Genomic DNA, 22,333 nt, shown 5'->3' on the forward strand with positions numbered 1-22,333 from the left:
CCCCTCCCCTCTGCTTTTGGCGTTGTCGATGATGTAGCTTTCAGACGGTGGATAATCAACCAATATGTACTACCGAGTGAAAAAAGGCCCAATTGAACCCGAATCACCAAGACAAAAGGCGGGGAAGTTTTTAGGAAAGATAGGAGCAAAGGCTTAGTGAACAGAGGCAAAGGTAGTAGTAGAGGCGGTGAAGGTGGATGCAGTTGAAAGACCGGATATAGATTATGTTGATCCCGTTGCTCGAGCGTATTCAAATCCAAATCGAGATGCACATGCCCTACTATTATAAAGGGCCGGGAATAGAGTCAGCTCAAGTTCGACCAGCATCTCGCCTAGCATATGAAATGCAATCTGCCCCCCCAGCCCCATTTGCCTCTTTCCACTGTGCTGCCTGTTGTGACGTTTTCACACATCGCCCCATTGCAAATGGGGACCCCCTCTTTTTGCTCGTTTTGCTCGTCCTTCTCTCTGCTTTTTAGGGTTTTGGGTTAGTGAGTCAGTCGTCTGGACTAGGGTTAAGCCTTTGGGTTTCCGTTTTGATGTTTTCAAGCCAGAGTCCAGTCCAATTTTGAAGAATTGATGAGCATCCTCGCATAGATGCAATTTTGAAATAAGGTGAATCTGTCAGCGTTCAAGAAAGTTGGTCTAGGTTCAGTCGGAATCTCGAATGCGAGTCCAAATTTTGCCTAAGTGTTGATGATGGGATTATGGAATTTTGTCTGATTAAATGATTTTGACCAAATTTTTGGAAATTTTGATAATTGATTCCGGGCATTGGAAATGGCTTAATTTTGCCTTGTCAAGTGACCAAAGCCTTAAAATCTTGATATTTTGGCTTGTGGAAGCAAGTTCGCTCCTGTCCCTCAGCCAGGGACCAGGGCGAAATTGATGTTTTTATGCATCTTGGTCATTAATTTGTTTCACTTTTCTTGTGCAGGATTGCCAGGAGATGCAGTTGAACGTAAATTGGAAGCTTTGAAGATTTTGAGATTCGAAAATGGCAAATTTTTGAAGTTTGAGGCCAAATCGCTCCTGTCCCTCAGTCAGGGACCAGGGCGAAATGTCTTGTTTAGACCACTTTGACCTCATTTTGATCAAACTAAAGCGTTAAGGACATGATGAAAGGTGAACTCAACATGATGGAACATCCAGACTTAGTCGTTTGCGACGAAAAGATGAACATTTGCCCTCAAGGACAAAAATCGCTCCTGTCCCTCACTGAAGGACCGGAGCTTAAAATCCAAAATTGCCTTGTCCTTGAAAGATTTGAACAATTTCGTGATTTGAGGAGAACAAAGGAGGTACATTTTATCAGTTGAATATAACTTGAAACTGCCATCATAAGGAAAATTGGCCCTAGAAGCAAAATCGCTCCTGTCCCTCTGCCAGGGACCAGGGCGAATTTTAATGTTAGCTCCCGTCCCTCTCCCAGGGACCAGAGCGATTTTCTTTATAAGACAAGTTTTGGGCAAAGATCAAGTAAGTGTTAAGTTTGAGGCAAGCAAAGGAGGCGTAACGAACCCATTGAAGATAATTTGGAGATTGCAAAACGCCAAGTGAAGCCCATGTTGTCCAAGGCGCTCCTGTCCCCCAGCCTGGGACCAGAGCGATTTCTTCCTAAGGAGAATTTCTCACCAAGTTGAAATGAATTCCATGCCAATGGTGAATGAAAGGGAGCATGACGAGTCCGTTGAAAACAAGTTTGAAAGTTGGCAAAGCAAGAATGAGCTTACAAGTGCAAGATCGCTCCTGTCCCTCAGCCAGGGACCAGGGCAAAATCTTGGTTACTTTGCCTTCCATCCAAGTTTAAACCACTCCAAACCAAGGTACAAGGGGCAATGATGTTTGGAACGCCTTGAAGAGAAATGAAGTTGCAAAGACCGCAAAATGTGATGAAATTCCCCAAGTTCGCTCCTGTCCCTCTCCAAGGGACCAGAGCAAAATAGTCAAATATGCTTAAACTTTGAAGGCCACGTTCGTTTTAAATGTTCAAGAAGGAATAAAGGACATCATTCTACGCCTTGAAGATTATTTGATATCAATATGATGGAGGATTTGCACCATAGATCAAAGTTTGCTCCTGTCCTTCAGTCAAGGACCAGGGCGATATTCACAAAATCCATCATTTTTCTTCCTAGATCACATCAAAGCAAAGTTATACAAGGTTGAAAATGTCATTTGAAAGGTGATAGGCAAGAAGTGAATGTTAAAGGATCACAAATTTGAGCTAGAAACTAAAGTTCGCTCCTGTCCTCCAATCAAGGACCAGGGCGAAAACCACTTGAAGGACAAATTTGCTTTGCAAAGAAGAAGTTTGGCGTGTGTGAAATAAACAAGGGGATCATTGCCTACCTCACGAATCAATTTGGCAACTTAAAGAGACAAAGGCCAAGGGGAAATGCAAAGTTCGCTCCTGTCCCTCAGCCAGGGACCAGGGCGATAATGATCTTAAGAGGCATTCATCTACAACATTGATCGATCAAGCTCAGGATTCCCAATGAAGATGCCAGTTTCAAAGTAGAGGAAGTGATTTTAAACGTAAAAGGCGAGGAATTCAAGAGCAAAATGATAAATCGCTCCTGTCCCTCAGTCAGGGACCAGAGCGATGTGGTTAGTGTCCCTTATTCCTCCCATGCTTATGCGCCAATATTTTCGAATTACATTAAAATGCCAAATTCGATAAAAATGTGAAAGATTTAATTAAATTGGTATTTAAAAATAGCGCATGGACATTCAATAATTAATTTAAAGCCTTTAAAAAATCGAAGTTTTTAATTACAAAGGCATTTAATTAATTATTATTAAATTAAATTTTAAAAAAGGGAGCGCTTGGGGTATTATTTTGCAAGGTCGGCCCCCTCTTTTATTAAATTTTATTTGTTTTTTGGGCCTATTTTCCAAGTCGGCCTAGGGGCAATTATCAAGATGAGCGCCTATATAGGAGGGGTGTGTTGAGCATGTTAATCCATCTTTCAATCATTTGTCCAAGTGCGATTTTGAAGGAGCAATAAAGGAGTGCGAAATCTGGTCCAAGAAGGAGTGCGAGTTGAAGGCTAGAGGTGGAGCGAATTTTCCTCAAGACGTTGAAGGCTAGAAGTGGTGAAGTTGATAGAAGAAGCACATTTTGAAGACTTCGATCCACATTTTGCCTAGCAAACTTGCTTAATTTTGCATCTTTTCTTAGAGTTAATTCCCAAGTGGAGGTATGGCGAGATTCTCCTAGTCTCAATTTTCAATTTTCAATTTTCAATCTCAAGTGGCTCAGTTAAATTTAGGAAATGATAATTCAAAGATTTATCATGAGGTTTCCTAATTTAAAACTTAAATCCTCTTTCTAGTCTATATTTCCACGTTGCAAAACATGTTACTAATTTTGAAATGTTGTGTAGGTATCAAGATGGCGACTCCCAAGCTCGAAGGATTTACAAGTCGGAAGGCTCTCATCAAGGAAAATCAAGCCAGATCAAGGACGATCAAGCAAGGACAAGGGCGACCTCCTCCAACCTAGCATCGACAAGGACGACCTCTTCCAATCTAGCGTTCCAAGGCGAGGTACATCAATCATCCTGCAAATCAAGGACACAAGAAGTCAGAGCAAAGGGTTCGTTGAAGAAGCAGATAGTTCCAGATGAATTAATTAAAGCTAGCTTCTCAACAACATCAAGTTGAATATTTACCAAGTTACAAGTGTCAGACGAGGTGTCATCCCAGTCATCACTCCTCCAGTCAGTGTGGTCCACCTCAGCATGTCCAAATTCAATGTACCTAGCTCATGGAAGGTGGCACAAACTCCGATGTACCTACCCCGACTATCCATTGGTCGAATTTTTTAGAGAGGACATGTGTCCAAGCAATACAATTTTATCATTGGTCAAGCATTAAATGTTATGTAATGGTTGTAACAAACCCTAATTAGGGTTTTCATTGTTGAATCTTGGCCATTGATCTCGAATTGATCTAAGCCATCGAATTGTATTGAGGGCACTATATAAGCCCTGGCATTTCATTTTGTAAAGGAGTCAGAGAGTTGAAAATAGTTGGAAGCAGTTAGTAGATAGAGAGTAGTTAGAAGGTGATTAGAATAGCAATTAGAATAGAATAGGAGGACAAGGCAAGAAATTGTTGCCATTGATTGTAAACAAACTCCATTTTCATTGAAGTAATGGTGAAGTGTGTCGTTTCTTGCAATATGCATGGTTTCTTGTTGAATCTTCAATCCTAGATGGTAGATGATTAGATGAATGGAAGAAATGTGCTTGATTGATGGTGAAATTCGTACATCCATACTACTAGCAGTTTGTTGATTGCAGACTTGCCTTGTGTAGTCAACTGGAATCATTTAGCTTAAGCTTAACTTCAATTGTCGCTTCTTCATTGATATGCATCAACCTGATGGTGTCTATGCCCTGCAGTGATGATTTGAACATCATAAAGCTTCCCTTCGAAGATCGCACTAGCCTTGTGGAGATGGTCCTGCGATGTCAAAACAAGACCTAGTTAGAGTTTCATCGAAGATCAATCATTGCTCCTACATTCTTAGTATTAGGATTAGATCCTCTCTTCGCCCTCATCTTTTTTCCTTTTTTTTCAAATCTAAGCTAGTAAGAGCCTGTGTTCCAGCAAAGCAGATCAGAAGTTCAATCATCAAATGTAAGTCCCCTTGTGATTCCAGCAAATCACATCATACCACTGGAGCTTATCCACACGTAGAGACCCTACATACAAGAACCTTGAAGTTTCTCCGATTGATCCTTTTTGCGATATCTTCAGCATTCGGAAACTTTACTCAAGAGAGGATAAGGTACCTTTAGGTATTTTATTCTGTGTTTGATAGTGTACAAAATACACGTCAACACTGCCCCAGTCCTGAGTATAGGTTCCGGAGCTCCCCCTGCTCTAGAGAGCCTGCACTTGAACTCTGCGGTTCCCCCCGAAGGGTAGATTAACAGAGAGCTTTTGCAGGCAAACTAGAGCGTGGGTCCCTTCAGTTTGTCCTTCCCAGTCTGAGTATAGCAAGAGTTGCCTCTATCGAAAAACGATATCCCATAGAGGAGGCCGATATATATCTATCCTCGGATTTCAGGGAAACTTCTGCTTACACCCGAGGAGTCGCGTTCAATATATATCTAAAGATCACATGGGACTCGAACCCAACCCTCGGAAAGGAGGTGTGCCTACCTGATCTAATAAGTAATAGATTTATCCCTTCTCCTTCCTATTAGTAATAGAGAATTATTGTATTATCCTAGTCGGCCTGCCCTGATGGCTGAAGGGAAGGGACCCTCCCAAGAGGGGCCCTTACCTGAAGACGAAGGGCAGGAGCTTGTCCGTCCCTTCCAGCCAAAGAGAAAAACTCGTCCCTCGTCCCTTCCTTCCAGCCAATAAAAACAACTGGTCTCTCGTCCTCCAGTGGGGTCCCTCGTCCCTTCCTTCCTATTAGCCAATAAGAAAGAAAGACCACTTGTCCCTCGTCCTTGTCCTTTATTAGACAATTATAACTATTCTATCCATATGTAATGAATTGTTGTCCCTTGTTCTTGTCTTTGTCTCTCGTCCCTTGTCTCTTGTTCTTGTTCCTCGTCCCTTGTCTTTCTTGTCTGTGTCCCTGTCCTTGATTAGACAAGTCTAAGTATTCTATTAATATGTAATGAATTGTTGTCCCTTGTTCTTTGTCTTGTTATTGTCCCTTGTTCCCCGAGGCCAAATACCCCGACTTTAGGAGGGGGATTGGTTAGGCCTCGTCATTCTCAAACTTTGTTCTTTGTTTAGAGGCCGGACCAAGAACCCTCCTTCCGAAGGAGGGGGATTGGTTAGGCCTCGTCTCCAACTTTGTCCGTCCGACTATGTTCTTTGCTGAGAGGCCTTAGTTGGATTTTTAGGATGAAGCAGAGCTAACAGAGTTAGATGCTAGACTAGTCATTTATGATTATGATCTAGTTGATGCTGCAGTTGGTTTAGAATTTCTTGATAGTGATCGAGGTTCTGACCTTAGTGACCGAGGTAAAGAGTTTGAGTGTTATGGTCAAAAGATATATTAAGTCTTTCAAGATTGAGATCTAGACCTTACTAATCAGGGTTCAATCTTTTAGGATCGAAGGGAGCAAGACCTAGTTTCTTATGATGGGCATGGTCTAGACCTTCATGATTGAGAACCATTTCCAGAATGAGACCCAGTTGTTGAGAAGCGTGATGCAGCTGATCGAGACTAAGACCCAACTCCAATTCAAGTAGCATATCCTCCACCCCCTCCAGCTTATCTACTAGCAACACCATTAGTAGAACCATCAGCATCAGAGCCATCATCTCATCTAGATATATATCTACGAGTAGCAGATCCAGAGATAGTAGCAAAAGTAGGATTAATAGCAATTGCAAAACCAGAAGCATATCTAGTAGCATTAGCAGTTCAGGAGCTAGAAGTAGTAGTTCCAAGTTCACCAGCATAGACATACTAGTGATTTTAGTAGCCCTCATTTCCAGACCCATATGTCAATGTAGTATCAATTTTGAGTTAGTATGTCAGAATAAAGCACAAGGGTAGTGCTATTCGTGGGTACCATAGGTATGCCTATTACCATGGACACAGAAGCTAATCATCTCATGAGTATGCATCTATCACAAGTACATTTCCACCTATAACAGCAAGTGAAACTCTTTTATCCACTGGGTAGCAAAACCCATTACAGAGCCATGAGCATTTCCAGGTATAGATGAAACAACACGAGTAGGGGTAGTTCGATATGTAGGAGTAGTTTTAAGCAAACATCTTAAGCTAGTCATTTATGATCTAAAACCAGTTGTTTCTGTTGCTTTAGTCGATGAAGCATCAATAGCACCAGTTGATTCAGCAGACGATCCTACAGACTCATGCATATCCTACAGTTCCAATTCCAGGTACAGCAGTAGTTCCAGCATAACCAGTCAAAGTACCAGTAACAATAGAGGCAAGAGTAGCAGCACAAGTAGCATATCTATAGGTACCTTTGTTGCTTGTGTTAGCATGTAGTGCTTGAATTTCTCCCTCTTTGTTTGGACCCAATCCTCTTGTGATTAGCCGAGATTCTTCTTGAGTGCAATCATTCTTGAGTTGATCGAATTTTGGTAGTGTCAGATGAGTACTAATGCCTTGAATAAAAGATTCCCAACTGGATGGTAATCCCTTAAGTGCTATTAGAGATAGCTCCAAGTCATCTACATTATTTCCAATAGTTGATAATTGGTCTTTTAACTCTGAAATCCTCATGAAATAGGATGTAATTGATTCTCCTTTGTTCATGTAGATATGCATTAATTGCTGCTTTAAGGTGAGCAACTTGCTTGCATTATTTATTTCATATGAGTTTGAAATGGTCTTGAACATATCATAAGCTGTAGTAAGTTTTGAGATGGTGGGAAGAATGTGATCTTTAATAGCATCAATTATGATTTTCTTAGCCTTGTTGTTGTGTCTTTTGCAATTTGTTTTCTCTAGCTTGTCTTCGGGCATCTTAGTGTCTTCTTCTATGTATGCATCTAATTCAAGTTCTTGAAGAATTGTTGTTATTCGAATTCTCCAAGAGACAAAGTTGGATGCGCCTTCAAGTCTATCCTCCACTCTAACGCTGTTCACCATGATTGTTTTCCTTTGATTCTAAATGCAAGTCAGAAAAGAGTTGTCTTTTATTGTTTTTTTTATTTTATTATTTCTCTACCAACTTGGCTCTGATACCATGTTAAGGAATTTAAATCATAGATAGAGAATACAGTAGTCTAGTAGTATGCAATGAGGACAGACTTTAATACAATTACTGCAGTGAATATGTGTTAATTCTGATGAGCATATAAATATAATAATTAACCTTCAATGTGATATCGACAGTGTTGCTGGTCTTTGAACTGCTGCGGTTATTGGTTCTTTCCCAGCAAGTGTCAATGGTCATATATGTAGACTGACAGAGAGTCATGTCCACGTAGGGGCATGACTTCTACGTGGCTTATGCCACATAGAGTCATGTCCCTACGGGGACATGACCCTTCTTTCCAATGATCACCGTTTTGTTAACAACGATGATGTTTTGGCTTGCTAACAACCTATTGTGACGTATTCACACATCGCCCCATTGCAAATGGGGACCCCTACTTTTTGCTTTCTGGGATTTGCTTTCTTGGTCTTTTAGGGTTTTGTCTGTTAGCCTTTGCATGATGAGTGTTGTCAAGGGGATCACTGGATAGCAAGCTCTGCTTGAGCTAGGATGAGTCAGTAGGTGCTTCAAGTTAGGGTTTCTTTCAAGGTCTTCCTTAGGCTTAGTTTTGGTGGTTGTGTCCCGTTTGAGTTCGAGGAAGGCAGTGAATAATTTGAGCAAGTTTGGCTAAGACATGGAAGGAATGAATCAAGGATCTAGCCTAAGGCAAAGTCAAGTGGAAAAGGAGGTGAATTAAGTCCAAAATAGGAATTTCACTCCCGACCCTTCCAAAGGGTCCAGGGCAAATTTCTCTACAAGACACTCCACCTCGACCCGGGCTCTGAGCTAACCCTTTCCTAGGTTTGAATGAAAGAAAAAGCACTTGTTTGAATGAGGAAATGTGGAAATGGAGTTAGGATTTGAGCCCAAAAGAGAATTTCGCTCCTGACCCTTCCAAAAGGGTCCAGAGCGAAATTCATGTAAAACCTTATTTTTCACCAAATTCTTGGGCTACATGTCCGCTTGAAGAGCAAATTCATGTGATCATGAGGGAAGGAGGCCTAATGAAGTTTGTCCAAGGTATGAAGAGGAGAAAATAAGTGAGAAATTAGCTCAAAAGGTGAATTTCGCTCCTGACCCTTCCAAAGGATCCAAAGCAAATTCCAAGGACACACCCATTCTTCACCTTGTTTACACTAAGAGTCTTGTTCCTTAGACATGTGGCGAAGGTTTTGATATGTTCTTGCCTAAGAAGTGTTTGAAAACATTTATGGATGAAGATTATGACCTAAGGCATGGATTTCGCTCCTAACCCTTCCAAAGGGTCCAGAGCGAAATCCAATTTTCCTCCACTTTGCTCCAGGATATGACCAAAATTGTAGACTTTTGAGGCATAATTGAGAGGGTTTGATGCAACTTTGCCTTTGAAAGGAGATTTTAGACCTTGGGATGATGAAAGCTAGCCTCAAAAGAGAATTTCGCTCCTGACCCTTCCAAAGGGTCCAGAGCGAAATCCTCCATTTTGCCTTCCTTTGGCCTTGAAAACCTAGTTGGACCTTGCCTAGACCATGTTGGATGATGGATTGTCTTGATTGTGAAAGGAGGAAGTTGATTTGATGAAGTTTGGAGGAGAATGAAGTGAACCTAAGTGAGAAACTAGCCAAGAGTGAGATTTTCGCTCCTGACCCTTCCAAAGGATCCAGAGCGAAAATCCTTGAAGACCTCAATTTCTTCCTTGTCTAGGCCAAATTCTTAGTTTCTAAGGCATGTTTGGAGGTGTTTTTGAATGTTCTAGCCTTAGGAGGTGAGTAAAGGTGGATGAGATGAAGGATTATGGACTTAAAGAGAATTTCGCTCCTGACCCTTCTAAAGGGTCCAAAGCGAAATTCTTGAAAACACTCCTTTTCCCCTTAGCCAAAGTCAGGTTCTTGGTGGAGATGCAAGAGGAAGGATCTATGTTTGCCTCCCAAAGAGGATTGGAGTTGGAAAAGTCAAGAACCAAGCTCAAAACATGATTTTCGCTCCTGACCCTTCGCGAAAATCCTTGTAGCTCTTAATTTCTTCCTTGTTTTGGCTAGGCATTGGCATGATGGAGGATGAATTGGTGTGTTCTTGCCTTGAGAGGGAGTTAGACGTTTTGAAAGATGAGGACTTTGCCCAAAGGGTGAATTTCGCTCCTGACCCTTCCAAAGGGTCCAGAGCGAAATTCACTATAAACCTCATTTGCTACCTTGAATGGGCTTAGAACCTTGTTCCTTAGGTGGAAAATGATCTATGTTTGCCTCCCAGAGAAGATTGAAGTTGGAAAATGAGCAATCAAACCTAAATCATGATTTTCACTCCTGACCCTTCCAAAGGGTCCAGAGTGAAAATCTACCTAGGACTCATTTCCTCCCTAGTTTGACCAAATTTTAATATCCAAGGCATGATGAGAGGGAGAATGGACATGTTGTTGCCTTTGGGAATGTTTGAAAACGTTGAAGAGTGAGTGTTTTAGCCAAGAAAGGAAATTTCGCTCCTGACCCTTCCAAAGGGTCCAGAGCGAAATTCCTTGCAAACCTATTTTTTAACCTTGCTTGAGCTTAAAACCTTGTTCCTTGGGTGAAGAGGGATGAAATTTTACCTTGCAATGAAGATTGGGATTGAAAAGATGAAGAATCAAGTCTAGAAAGGGAAATTCGCTCCTGACCCTTCCAAAGGGTCCAAGGCAAAATTTCACAAAACCACCTTTTTTTTCCCAATTTTATGCTAAGTCAGATGTGGCTGGAGTATTGTCAAGTTGGGAGATGTTTTGAGGCATGACTTTGACTTATTGGTGATCATTAAGTTTGGAGGAATTGAGCCAACTAGTGAATTTCGCTCCTGACCCTTCCAGAGGGTCCAGAGCGAAATTCCTAATATCACCCACTTTCCTGGCAAGGTGAGTCAAACTTTGTGTTTTTATAGCTTGGATGAGTGAGGAGAAGTGTTTTCTTGCCCTTTGAAGATGATTCAAGTTGAAAGGATGGAGGAAGAAGACTAAAAAGTAATTTTCGCTCCTGACCCTTCCAAAGGGTCCAGGGCAAAAATCCTAAAACCCATCCTATCCTCCAAAATTTGTGCCAAGCCATGCCTAGACCAAGGTGAGGGATACCCTTGAGATTGCCCTTGAATTGATTGTTGTCTCCAAAAATGATGATTTTGGGCTAGAGGAAGAAATTCGCTCCTGACCCTTCTAAAGGGTCAGTCTTGTGCCTGGCCATGATTTCTAGCGAAATTCTCTTTTCTAGTCATTTTGAGGTCAAAACTTTGGTTCCTATGGCGTATATGGAAGTGGAGTGATGTATTTTTGCTTGGCAATGTAGATTGGAGTTCAAGAGATGAAATTTCAAGCCTAGAGTGTGAATTTCACTCCTGACCCTTCCAAAGGGTCAAGAGCGAAATTCTCCAAACCTCTCTTTTTTCCTCAGTTTTATGCAAGTCTAGTGTGGATCAAGATTAAAGGTGTCCTTAGGCATGTCCTTGAATTGCCAAGAGTCATCAAATATGAAGAAATGAGCTCAAAACAAGAAATTCGCTCCTGACCCTTCCAAAGGGTCCAGAGCGAAAAACACTAAAACCATCCTTTTCTCCAAATTTTGAGTAAGGTCAGGCCTAGACTAGGGAGAGAAGCTATTTGGAATGCCTTGGAAAGAATTTTGACCATTAAAAATGCAAATTTTGTGCTAAAAGGTGAATTTTGCTCCTGACCCTTCCAAAGGGTCCAGAGTGAAATTCTTCAAACTACCTATTTCCTCCTTGTGTCAAGTCAAGACTTTCAGTCCTAAGTCGTGGTTGAGGTTGAAATGATGTTATTTTGCCCTGCAAGATGAATTGAAGTGAAGGAGATGAGGAATTGATACCTAAAACTTGAATTTCGCTCCTGACCCTTCCAAAGGGTCCAGAGCGAAATTCCCATTTCACCTAAATTGCTCATGATGATGATCAAGAGATGAATGCTTACCTTGGAAGGAAGAGAAGACCAGTGTATGCTTGCCTTGGAAGGTATTTTGGAGTAGAGGCATGATAGATTTTGTCCTAAAATGTAAATTTCGCTCCTGACCCTTCCAAAGGGTCCAAGGCGAAATTCTTAAAACCTCTCTTTTGCCCCAAATTTACATCAAGCTTGGTGTTGGTTGAGAATGAGGGCATCCTTGGGCATGTATCTAAGCAAGTACAGTCACAAAGTGAGAAGAATTTGAGCCAGGAATGCAAAATTCGCTCCTGACCCTTCCAAAGGGTCTAGGGCGAAATTCTTATAGGGCCTATCCCTAGGGAGAATCTTGAGCAAGGTTATTTTTAATATCTTCTTGTTGATGATTTAAGGTGAAAAATGCTATGTTGAAATAAATTTATTATGTGTCCTTAATCATCTTTTGGTTTGTTTTGCAGATGAAAGAAGACCAAGCCAAGGCAAGGACGACCTCCTCCAGTCCAGCATCATCAAGGACGACCAATTCGCCAGCTACCTCCATAACCTTCACTTCGCCACACTAAGGAACCACTAGATGACAAAGAAAGGCGATGCTAGCATTTCAAGGAAAGGTACACCATCCATCTAGCACATCAAAGACAAAGGAGGTCAAAGCAAGGGTCCATTGAAGAAGCAGATAGTTTCAAAAGAGTTAATTAAAGTTAGCTTCTTAGCATCATCAAAATGAACATCTACCAAGTTACAAGTGTCACACAAGGTGGCATCCCAGTCATCACTCCTCCAATTGGATTGGTCCACCTCAGCGTGTCCAGATTCAATGTACCTGACTCATCAAAGATGACACTAACTTCGATGTACCTACCCCAATTATCCATTGGTCGAATATTCCAAAGAAGACATGTGTCCAAATAATGCAATTATTTCATTGGTTAGAATTGAGTTTGTTGTAACAAACCCTAATTAGGGTTTTCATTGTAAAACCTCGGCCATTGCCATTGAATTGTATTGAGAGCACTATATAAGCCCTGGCTCCTCATTTGTAAAGCCTAATAGCTAATAGTTAAGAGTTAGTTCATAGAGGTTAGAATAGCTAATGATCGATAGTGAATAGAATAGAAATTAGAGTAAAGTAGGAAGAGGAGGCAAGAAATTGTTGCCTTGATTGTAAATGAACCCTTTTTTCATTGAAGATATGGTGAAATGTGTCATTTCTTTACAATACGCATGGTCTCTTGTTGAACCTTCATTGTAGATGGAAAATGATTAGATTGAATGAAGATAATTGTTGAATGCACCCGTGTGGAATCCGTCTAGTCCATACCACTAGCCTCTTACTGATTGTAAGTGCGCCCTGCGTGGTCAACTGGCATAAAATGAGCTTAATCTTAAGTCCTTACACATCTATTGTTCATGCATTATCTTGAATGGTGATCAGTTTCTGATGGTGTACGATTTGAACGTATTGGAAGCATCCCTTTGAAGATCCCACTGAGTTGGTGTCAGATTGTTCAAGCCTGATGGTGAGAGCTAGCCCAGTAGGACTCCACCTAGTCGTTCATCCATCTTCTCGCATTCTAGGTAGTAGAGTAGACTTCCTGAACCCTGCATCTTTTACCATTTGTTTGTCTTCCAGTTAGTAAATAGGACTTGTGATTCCAGCAAATCAGACGTTCAGGTCATCGAGTGTAAGTCCCCTTGTGATTCCAGCAAAATCACATCATACCACGAAGAGCTTATCCACGAGTAGAGATCCTACATAACAGAACCTTGAAGTTTCTCCGATTGATCCTTTTGCGATACCTTCAACATTCGAAAACTTTATTCAAGAGAGGATAAGGTACCTTTAGGTATTTTATTTTGTGTTTGGTCGTGTACAGAAGACACATCAACACAACCCCGATAAGTATCGGGATTATCCCGCTTTATTATTCTTTGAATCATGTCAATTTAATAATGATTATATATATATATATATATATATAGTATTTGCTTCAATCCGAATGAAGCTATATCCTTAATAGAAACTTGTGGACTTCTTTTGTTGAAACAAGGAATTTTTTCGAAGGAAACAAGGACTTATTCTCGAACAAAGTTATTACATACTCGATTTGTTCTGGATGAATTCTCCTAACTTGACACATCTTTGGAACCTAAAACCATAGTTGAACTACTCGCCGAAAACTTAGCGAGTTGCAAAAATGTATCCGGCGAGTAATAACAACTTTTACTTGCCGGATAACTCGCCGAGTTTTTGGCCAAAACTCGGCGAGTCTGAGTCAAAAAGTTGCCGCCTATACCTGAAAACGCAAAACGAAGGAAAGGTTATTCATTTTGTGTTTTTTTATTAGGTTTTCGGCTGAGAAGGGTGAAGGTTGACTCGGAGTGACTTGCAAGGTGATTTGGAGTGATTTCTGAGTGATTCCAAGTGGATTTGAAGGGGATTTGAAGGAAAAATCAGATTCCCAAGTTTGTTTTTTTATTTTTTTCCTATGCTTTTTTAAAACATTTTGTTTATTTTTTGTTGAATTTAGATGAGTTAGAAATCATTCCTAAGTAGTCTAAAAAAAATTTAACTTATTTGAACAAGATTTAACACTAGTTTTGACAAGTTTTGTAGATTTTTTCACTATTTTTTTGAAGAACATCTAGTTTTCAAAACCAAATCAAACCCTAATAGTTTTTTTCTTTTTGTAATTTAAATGATGTCTAAATGTTTTTCAACTAATTTAGATAGTTTGCTAAATTGTTTAACTAAAATGTTATTGTTAACATTTTTTTTTCACTTCGTATGTGTAGGTTAACTAAGCATTAAATATGGCAAGTCATGATTGGCCACTAGAACCATGCCCATCCGGTTATATAGGCACCCATCCTAGAGGTGCTAGAGATAGGGCTTGGAGGTATGCATATGAAGTTATTTGCATAAAGTGTGAAAGAGAACTTCATGGAGGCATCAACTGCCTCAAATACCACCTTGCTGGCATAGACAAACATGATGCTAGAGAATGCATAGGGACCACTCCTGAAATAAAAAGAGAAATGAATGCTCTACTTGCAGCTGGGGAAGAGAAGAAATTGCAGAGGGAGAGGGTAAAGCTAACCATGAGATCAGCCATAGCTGAATCTCAAGGTGCTTCTATTGATATTGAAGAGGAACAAGAAGCACAGGAGCAGCTTCCATTGTTACAGTGATTGGATGATATAGATACTTACAATGATTGGACATCACAGAAGCAACCTCCATTGTTTTCAGAGGGTGAGATCACTGATTTGGAGAGGCGGGCTATGGAGGGGGAGGGAGGTGGATTTGGTTTCATGCTGGATGACATTGAGGAGGAAGAGGATGAGGATGAGGAGTCATTGTCAGTGACACAAGAAGGTGGAGACATAGCATCAGCCATGTTGGAGGATGAGCCAGCCATACCGATCGAGGAGGCACAAACACTCACACGCCCACTGCAGACTTCTAGGACTAGACCCTCTAGATCTACCTCTCCCATATTTTTTGCTAGAGTTGGGAAGAGGAAGTTGTAATTGTAATTTGTAATGATGTATTTACTTTTGGTTTTACAAAAACTATTTACTATATTGCTTTGAGGCTTCCAGCCATCAGCATTCCTCATGAGGATGCGATTTTGTAGACACTGCACATTTAAATATATCTAGAATCAACTTGTTTCTTTTGTGGTCATTTGTGTCATTAAATTTTGCAAAAAAAATGCATTTTTTATTAAATTTAAGCGTGTTTTTATGTTGCCGAGTTTTTCCGAGTTTTAGGCGGGTTTTTTTTCCTAGGGGCTTGGGGAGTTTTGCCGAGTGGCGAGTAGTTCAACTTTGCCTAAAACCATCCAAAACCCCAAAAAAAAGCGAAAAGCAAAAAGCAATTTTTAAAAAAAAACTTTCTATTTTTAGAAAAAGCAAGTTTTTGGAATGGCCCCAAAACGCCAAAAAACAATTTTTTTTTAATTTAAAAAAAAACAAAAAGCAAAATTTCCTAAAAAAGCAAGTTGTCAAAATTGACCTCAAGAAATTGCGATTTTAATCCTTCAGCCCATTTGAGACCAACTATAGCATCCAAACATTCCTTTGATCGTTTCTTCATTTTCCTCCAAATTTCACAAAACTTGACTCATTTTAGAGTCTTAGAGACCTAAGACACCAAAACCCTATTCTAAAAAAGTGAAAACTAGGGGGTCCCAATTTGCAATGGGGTAATGTGTGAAAACATCACAACACTAGGTTTTCACAATTTTTTCCAAAAAATTGTCTATTGGTTTTGATCCATTTTTTCCTCAAAAATCGTGTCTAGTTTTGATCGATTTTTCCTCAAAAATCGTGTCTTGTTTTGATCGATTTTTCTCCTCAAAAATTGTGGTTGCTTGCATATGTTATGGGTCACACCTAGAGTTGCTAGGACAATAGTCTGCATAAGGGTTTGCCAATTTTTTTCCAAAAAATCGTGGCTGTTTTTTTGAAGCAGTTCGGGTTTGGTGATTTTCTCCTCAAAATCGTGGTTTCAATTTGAGAAATTGTTCTCGGTATCTCTGGCTACAGGGAGCGACAATTTTGTTGGACAAATCTCAATTTGTTTTGGTTTTCTTGGTCATTTCTAGAAGTTTTGCAAAATCGAGGAGGGTCTCAACAACAAGCTCATTTTGCAAAGCGATCTGAAGAGAAGGGGGCAGCCTTCTATGCATTTGTAGCCAAATTAAATGCAGATTGTCTTTTGTAGAGTACTTAGAACGATGACCATTAAGGGAGGGTATTAAAATAATGTAATTTGTTTTAATGGTCGTCTTAGTTAAGTTTATGTAGTTTCTAATTCTGGGTTGTATTTACGATTGTTTCATTTAGAAACATCGTCTTTGTAAATCTATTTAAGGAGCCTTCGTCTTCTTTGTTTAACAACATCGATTTATCATACCAATACCACTAATATAATAAGATATTAAACAAAACGAGTTATTATTTTATGCATCCTATGACATTCCCAACAATCTCCTTTTTGTCTATCAAATTGCTCATAGTAGACAAGGTAAATCAATTGAGTTCACTCTTGATTATGTCTATATTAGGGGCATAGAGATTAGAGAGATCACTTTGGGATGCCTCATCATTCATTGTTTTTGTATTCCTTTTCTCAGTTTGCTCCTAATGATGATAATGTTCCTTTAACTAATGTATGCACCCTTTCATCAAGGGTGAATCATGTTTGTGAGTAGAAGTTTGGTCATTTGTATCTTGGTGTTCTAGAGACCAATGCTAGGCTTCCTACTCCACATCCTGCTTGTTCAACTTTCAGTACTTCTCTTTAGCAAGTTGATCATAGTTTTTCAAATCTCACTTTGTGGAATGAATGTTTGACAGGGATTTCAGACTTGTTTGTGGACTCTCATACTGCAGATTTGGGAGACACACTTTGTGGATTTCACTCCTCTTTGATAAAAGTTTCAGCACAAATGTTATCTCATCTTCATTGTCTTTGGAGATTGACATTCATGAGATTCCATAATTTCTTGAATTGTCATGTTTCTTGATTATGGTGCGTCTCATTCAAGCTTGGAGACTCCTACTCAGTTTTCAAGGCCCACATTTGGAGACTTCCTTCCTTTTCAGTTGGACATGGAGTGGCATCTTCATCATCCTATGGACTTGTTTCTTCCAAAGGGAAGACTTGTTGCTTGCAGGCATTGCATGATCTTTTGTTTCCAGGCATACTTCAACATTGGAGCTTCTTCATTATGGGGGGATATCTTGCCTCTCTACTTGCTTCCTATGGGGGTGTCATTGATTGTATATTCATGATAGATGTAGTCCTTGTGGGTATCACTAAGTCCTCCATACATCATGCTTTCTCACAGAATTGATACCAATGCCAAATCATTTCAAGAATTATGAACATTGAAATCATTCTTACAGAATTGAAAATTGCATTCCATATAATTTCATGAATTATGAACATTGAAATCATTCTTACAGAATTGAAAATCGCATTCCAGATAATTTCATGAATTATAACCATTGAAATCATTCCACAGAATTGCAAACCATATTCCACTCTTTTATGATACAAATCTATCACCAAAGTTGCTTGCAAATTAAGAACCAACATCTTGCCCCAGCATTTCTTGCATTGATTTTTTCTCACTATTTTCATTCTCTCATAGGAAATAACAAAGCTTGTTGGGAATCTGGTAACTAAAACACATTTATAGCTTTAGGTAAATAGAATCAATTGACATTATCCAGTCATATCTGCAAACAACAATTTTTCACCCAAAATCTTTTTCTACTCTGAAAAGCAAAGAAAAGATGCTCAGGTTAGGTCAAACTAGAACCACAATGTTATTTAAAAATGCATGACTCTGGAAAAATTCTTACTGCTCACAGTTGCTTGAACTTGGACTTTGTTGAACATATTTGGACAAGGGTAAAGAAGAGATTGCATCTGGCTCAAGACCTTTGCTTTCAGTCCCAACCACTTCACCTAGTGCCACTAGTTCCTGCCAGACATAAGTTATAGACATAAGCTAAACAACTATAAAGCATTGCCAGAAGTTCCTGACACTCAACTTACCCAAGATTATTTATATCTTGTTTGGACACACAAAGCATATAACACAAAAGCAAACTACCTCATACAACATATTGTCCGGATCAACATCTTGCCATCGATCATCCTGAAAAAGCAAGTGTGGAAAATAAGAAATTAAAAAATTTCAGGTTAACCTAGCTCACACGATTAGGAAAAGGACCTATAGTGCATGTAGAAAAGCTAGAAATAGCATAACCAACATCATTTTTAACCAGAAATACAAAAAATACACAAATTTTGAAAGCAATATATATTGTATCCTCAATGCTCAACCATCGTCAAACTAAATTATGACAGATGCATGTTCTATAATACAGTATATTTAATAGTCTACCACTCAGTGTGTCAAAAATAGCATATATATCTGGTTTTGTGTTTCAGACACAACTACTACCAGCTTAGATATTCTAACCATGTTTTTTCATAATTATAGCTATATATTTAAGCAAATGAAATTATCTTAACTCCCTAGAAGGCATAAAAAAATCAACAGGAAAAATAATATCAGAAAATATGCAATTACTTATGAAAGAAACTATATGAATATCTACAAATGAAAATTATAGGTCAAGGGGGCATGAGAGAGTGTAATATCCCCTTCTCCGCAGTGATTACTCCAGTTGGCCATTAGCCTATTTCGAAGGCCCGTAGGCTAGATGGGAGCAAAACTTAGGGTTCCCTATTTTCTAGGAGGATTTTTTGGTGTTTTCAGGGGGTGTATGTGGGAGTTTGACATTAAGGATTCTAGATTCCTTCTGGGTTTTCAGAGAGCTTCAGGATGGTTCAACACGCATCTGCATCGGGTGACTTTTTCCAGACTTACTATTTTTAGTAAGTGCGGCGACTGCTCAGAATGTGGTTAAAATCACTTTGGAAACACTTGCTATTTTTAGCAGTTCTATTTTTAGCAAGATGTCAACGGGCCTATTCAGATGGCTATTTTCGGCAGGTCAATTTGAGCAGTTGGTCTTCTAGCATTTTTTGGTGCTATTCTTTGCAAGGGTTCCTCAGCTCAGTTAAGTGACTATTTCTATGTAATATCCCTTGGCTAATCTGACCCTGTTTCGCTTATTTGAACCCCAAGGAATATTGTCAAACACTTGGCATACAATGTTTGAAACCACTGTAGTGAATTCTTTATTTGTCTTCTTTGGGTTTGTAGGCTGCAAATGAAGTTATGGAAAGCTTCTAACAATGCAAAGTTGTTATAGAAATGATATACTAGCTGTTTTAGACCTTTACACACACATGTAATGACTGAAATTAACTAGTACAACTAGTTGACATTAAGACAAACACTTGTCATGCATCCCAATGTATACCTACAGCCATTAGGCATTTAAGCAAACAATTGGCATGAAAGCTAAGTGGCTGATCGATGTTGAATGTTACCATGAATGTGGAATATGCAACTTATATATCCATTAAACATATGCAACCTCCAAGTATTTCATGATATAATCATAATAGAAAATGATGCAATGAAGTAATGATTTTCTAATACAATGACCATAGATAGAAAACCTGGAATTTCAATGGCTGCCTTGATATATTGGTTTGATTCTCTTCATACGCAAAGCCCTTGTCAAATATATATAGCTGTTCAACCTTTCTAAATCCCCTTCTATAGAATTCAAACTACTGTAGCGCACTGTTCATGGCACTATAGCGCACTGTTCACGACACTATAGCGCACTGTTCATGCGCACTGTTTACGGCACTGTAGCGCACTGTTCATGCGCACTATAGTCTCTTTCAATTTGCAAACAAAATCTGAAATAAACCCTCCAGTCAGCTCAATATTGACTTCTGAATGAAGCCAACTCTCACAAGCATAATCAGATCATATTGCACACCCTCTATATGCTGTTACAATGAAGAAGCCACGCTCTCCAATGCCGACAAGCCTTGAATCCTGCAGAAACCCTTGGTATTCTACACTTCAATGCTTCAGAGAAACTTCAATCAAAAACTCCAATCACACATAATCAATTCCCCCTTCTCTTCTTTTCAAAAAGCCTTATATATATTTCCCATGAAGGTTCGATTTTCTCCAATAAAGCATTAAATCAATTAATGATATTAAATGACAGTTAATGATATAATATTTTCACTTTGTCATTTAATATTTCACCTTGGTAAAAAAGCCACAATTAATTAATTAAATGGTCCCCTTTAATGATACTTGGACCCTTACTTAAGTTATAATATAAAATTATATTATAACTTAATAATATAACTCAAAAAATTAATGTTTATTTAAACTAAATAAACATTAATATCTCCATTAATATTCAACATTTTTGAACGTCGTCTGAACTGGGAGCTAACATGATGAAGTTGCATATGACCATACCCCCTTTACTAAAAAAAGCAGGGGTCCATCTCTAACATCCCAAGACTTACTAAAAATAGGAAGTAGAGCAAATGATGTCCAAATGATGCCAAACGAAGACCAGACTGAAGCACTCAAAACACTGGAGATGATACCAATCCTCAAAAGACCCTCTATCCAACACATTAGCCTACGAGGGTCAGGATAATAGGCTAATCTCACAAAATCCAAGTCTGCTAAAATGGGGACATTACATTCTAGCAGGGATTTTCTCTCAGCTTGTTTCCCCATATCCTTAGAGCTTGTTTTGGCAGGTTCAATATTTGATGAAAAATAGTGTTTTAAATTAAATTATAACTTAAGGCAAAGGTTGGACGATTTGTTTTAAAGGGATTGCTTAAGTTATATTGATATCTAAGTCATTCCCTTAATTATATATTGGGAGATTTATTGTCGAGGAAAAATACTTTATAAAGTGAAATATTAATAAGGCAAAATGGACGCCTTATGGAGAAATAAGTTAAATTTATAATATATTTCACTTATCTACCTTGGATGCCACATTATGATTTTATTGTCATTTTTATAAAGTATATTTGCTCCTATGAGAAGGTCGATTTGGAGAAAGGAGAAATGAAATGTAATTTCAAAATAATGTGAAGTGAATGTGCATCCGGGTTTGACGTTCATTTGGAGGGAATGTGAATTTGAATTTGGAGACACAAAGTCTATAAATAAGAGTATTGGGCTCTTGTTTTTGGTATCCAAGAAATTTTATCATGAAATGGTGCCGAAATGCAGAGTGAAAGCTTCAGGGAATGCTTACCTCCTAGCCATAGCTTGATTTCTTGCTTGCAATACAACAACTAGTCGAGCCAGAGACTGCTCTTCATTCAGAGGAGTGGATCGAAGATAATGTTGCAAATTTATATATTAGATTTCTGATTTTTGGGAGTTATGTAGTGTGTTCTTGTTGTTTGGGTCGCAGGTCTCAATGTGTTATTCTCAATGTGTTATTCTCCTCATTTTGGGTATTTAATCTATCTTTCTTTTTGGTTTAGGTGATTCATTTTGCAAGTTTATAGAGCTTAAAATGGTGCTTTGGATTTTATTTTTGCAAAATCGTAGCTTAGCTGGTCGTACCATGTGGCTGAGCGCTTTGGAATGCGTGCATAAATTATTGGGGTCGGTTTGCCATGTTTTGTTATCCTAGGAATGATCGCCTACCTCCTAGTGATCATTTGCTTTTAGTTTTGTGTCATTTGGTTAAGAATTGGGTGAGTTGTGAGTGCTTGAGTGGGATTTGGTGTTGCTGGTCTCTGTGTTTTCAGCGTGCTGGGAGTGTATCAGAATTAAAGTTTTTGGTGTTTGGAGTTGGTTTTGGGGTGTGTGAGTTCATTGGTGTGAAGAGAAAGGACTTGGTTTCATTTGCAGTTGTTGGTCATGTTATTGCACTTGGTTCATCACTCTTATATGCTATGATTCATATTGTAATGTTGGTAGTAGTACTAACAACAGTTTCTATTGGTCTTTCTTGTCCCACTGCATAAGTGGAAGAGGTTGACCTTGCCGCCTATCTTTGGAATAGTGATTTCTCTTAAATTGTAATCCATATTGTGCATTGTAAAGCTGGTTAGTAGTACTAACAGTTATCTGATTGGATTATTGCTCTTAGTTCCACTGCATAAGTGGAAGAGGTTGGCTTTGCCGCCTGTTTTGAATATTGTAATACTGTCCTCCCGCTACATAAGCGGTAGAGTTGATTTGTAATCTCATTTTCAGTCCTCCCA

General features: G+C 39.1%; 1 protein-coding gene across 4 annotated transcripts in view; it reads right to left on the minus strand.

Annotated features, from left to right (window-relative positions):
• Window positions 1-22,333, minus strand: part of LOC131052436 (E3 ubiquitin ligase BIG BROTHER-related) — a 77,544-nt gene that overhangs the window by 23,292 nt on the left and 31,919 nt on the right. For all 4 annotated transcript variants that reach the window (XM_057987110.2, XM_057987108.2, XM_057987107.2 and 1 more), the window contains exons 5-6: window positions 18,249-18,293; window positions 17,995-18,116 (exon numbers count right to left, since the gene is read on the minus strand). In XM_057987110.2, the coding sequence (XP_057843093.2) occupies window positions 17,995-18,116; window positions 18,249-18,293 (167 nt within the window). The remainder of the gene's footprint in view (window positions 1-17,994; window positions 18,117-18,248; window positions 18,294-22,333) is intronic.

This window comes from Cryptomeria japonica, chromosome 7, assembly GCF_030272615.1.
Source record: "Cryptomeria japonica chromosome 7, Sugi_1.0, whole genome shotgun sequence".
NCBI classification, from domain to species: domain Eukaryota; kingdom Viridiplantae; phylum Streptophyta; class Pinopsida; order Cupressales; family Cupressaceae; genus Cryptomeria; species Cryptomeria japonica.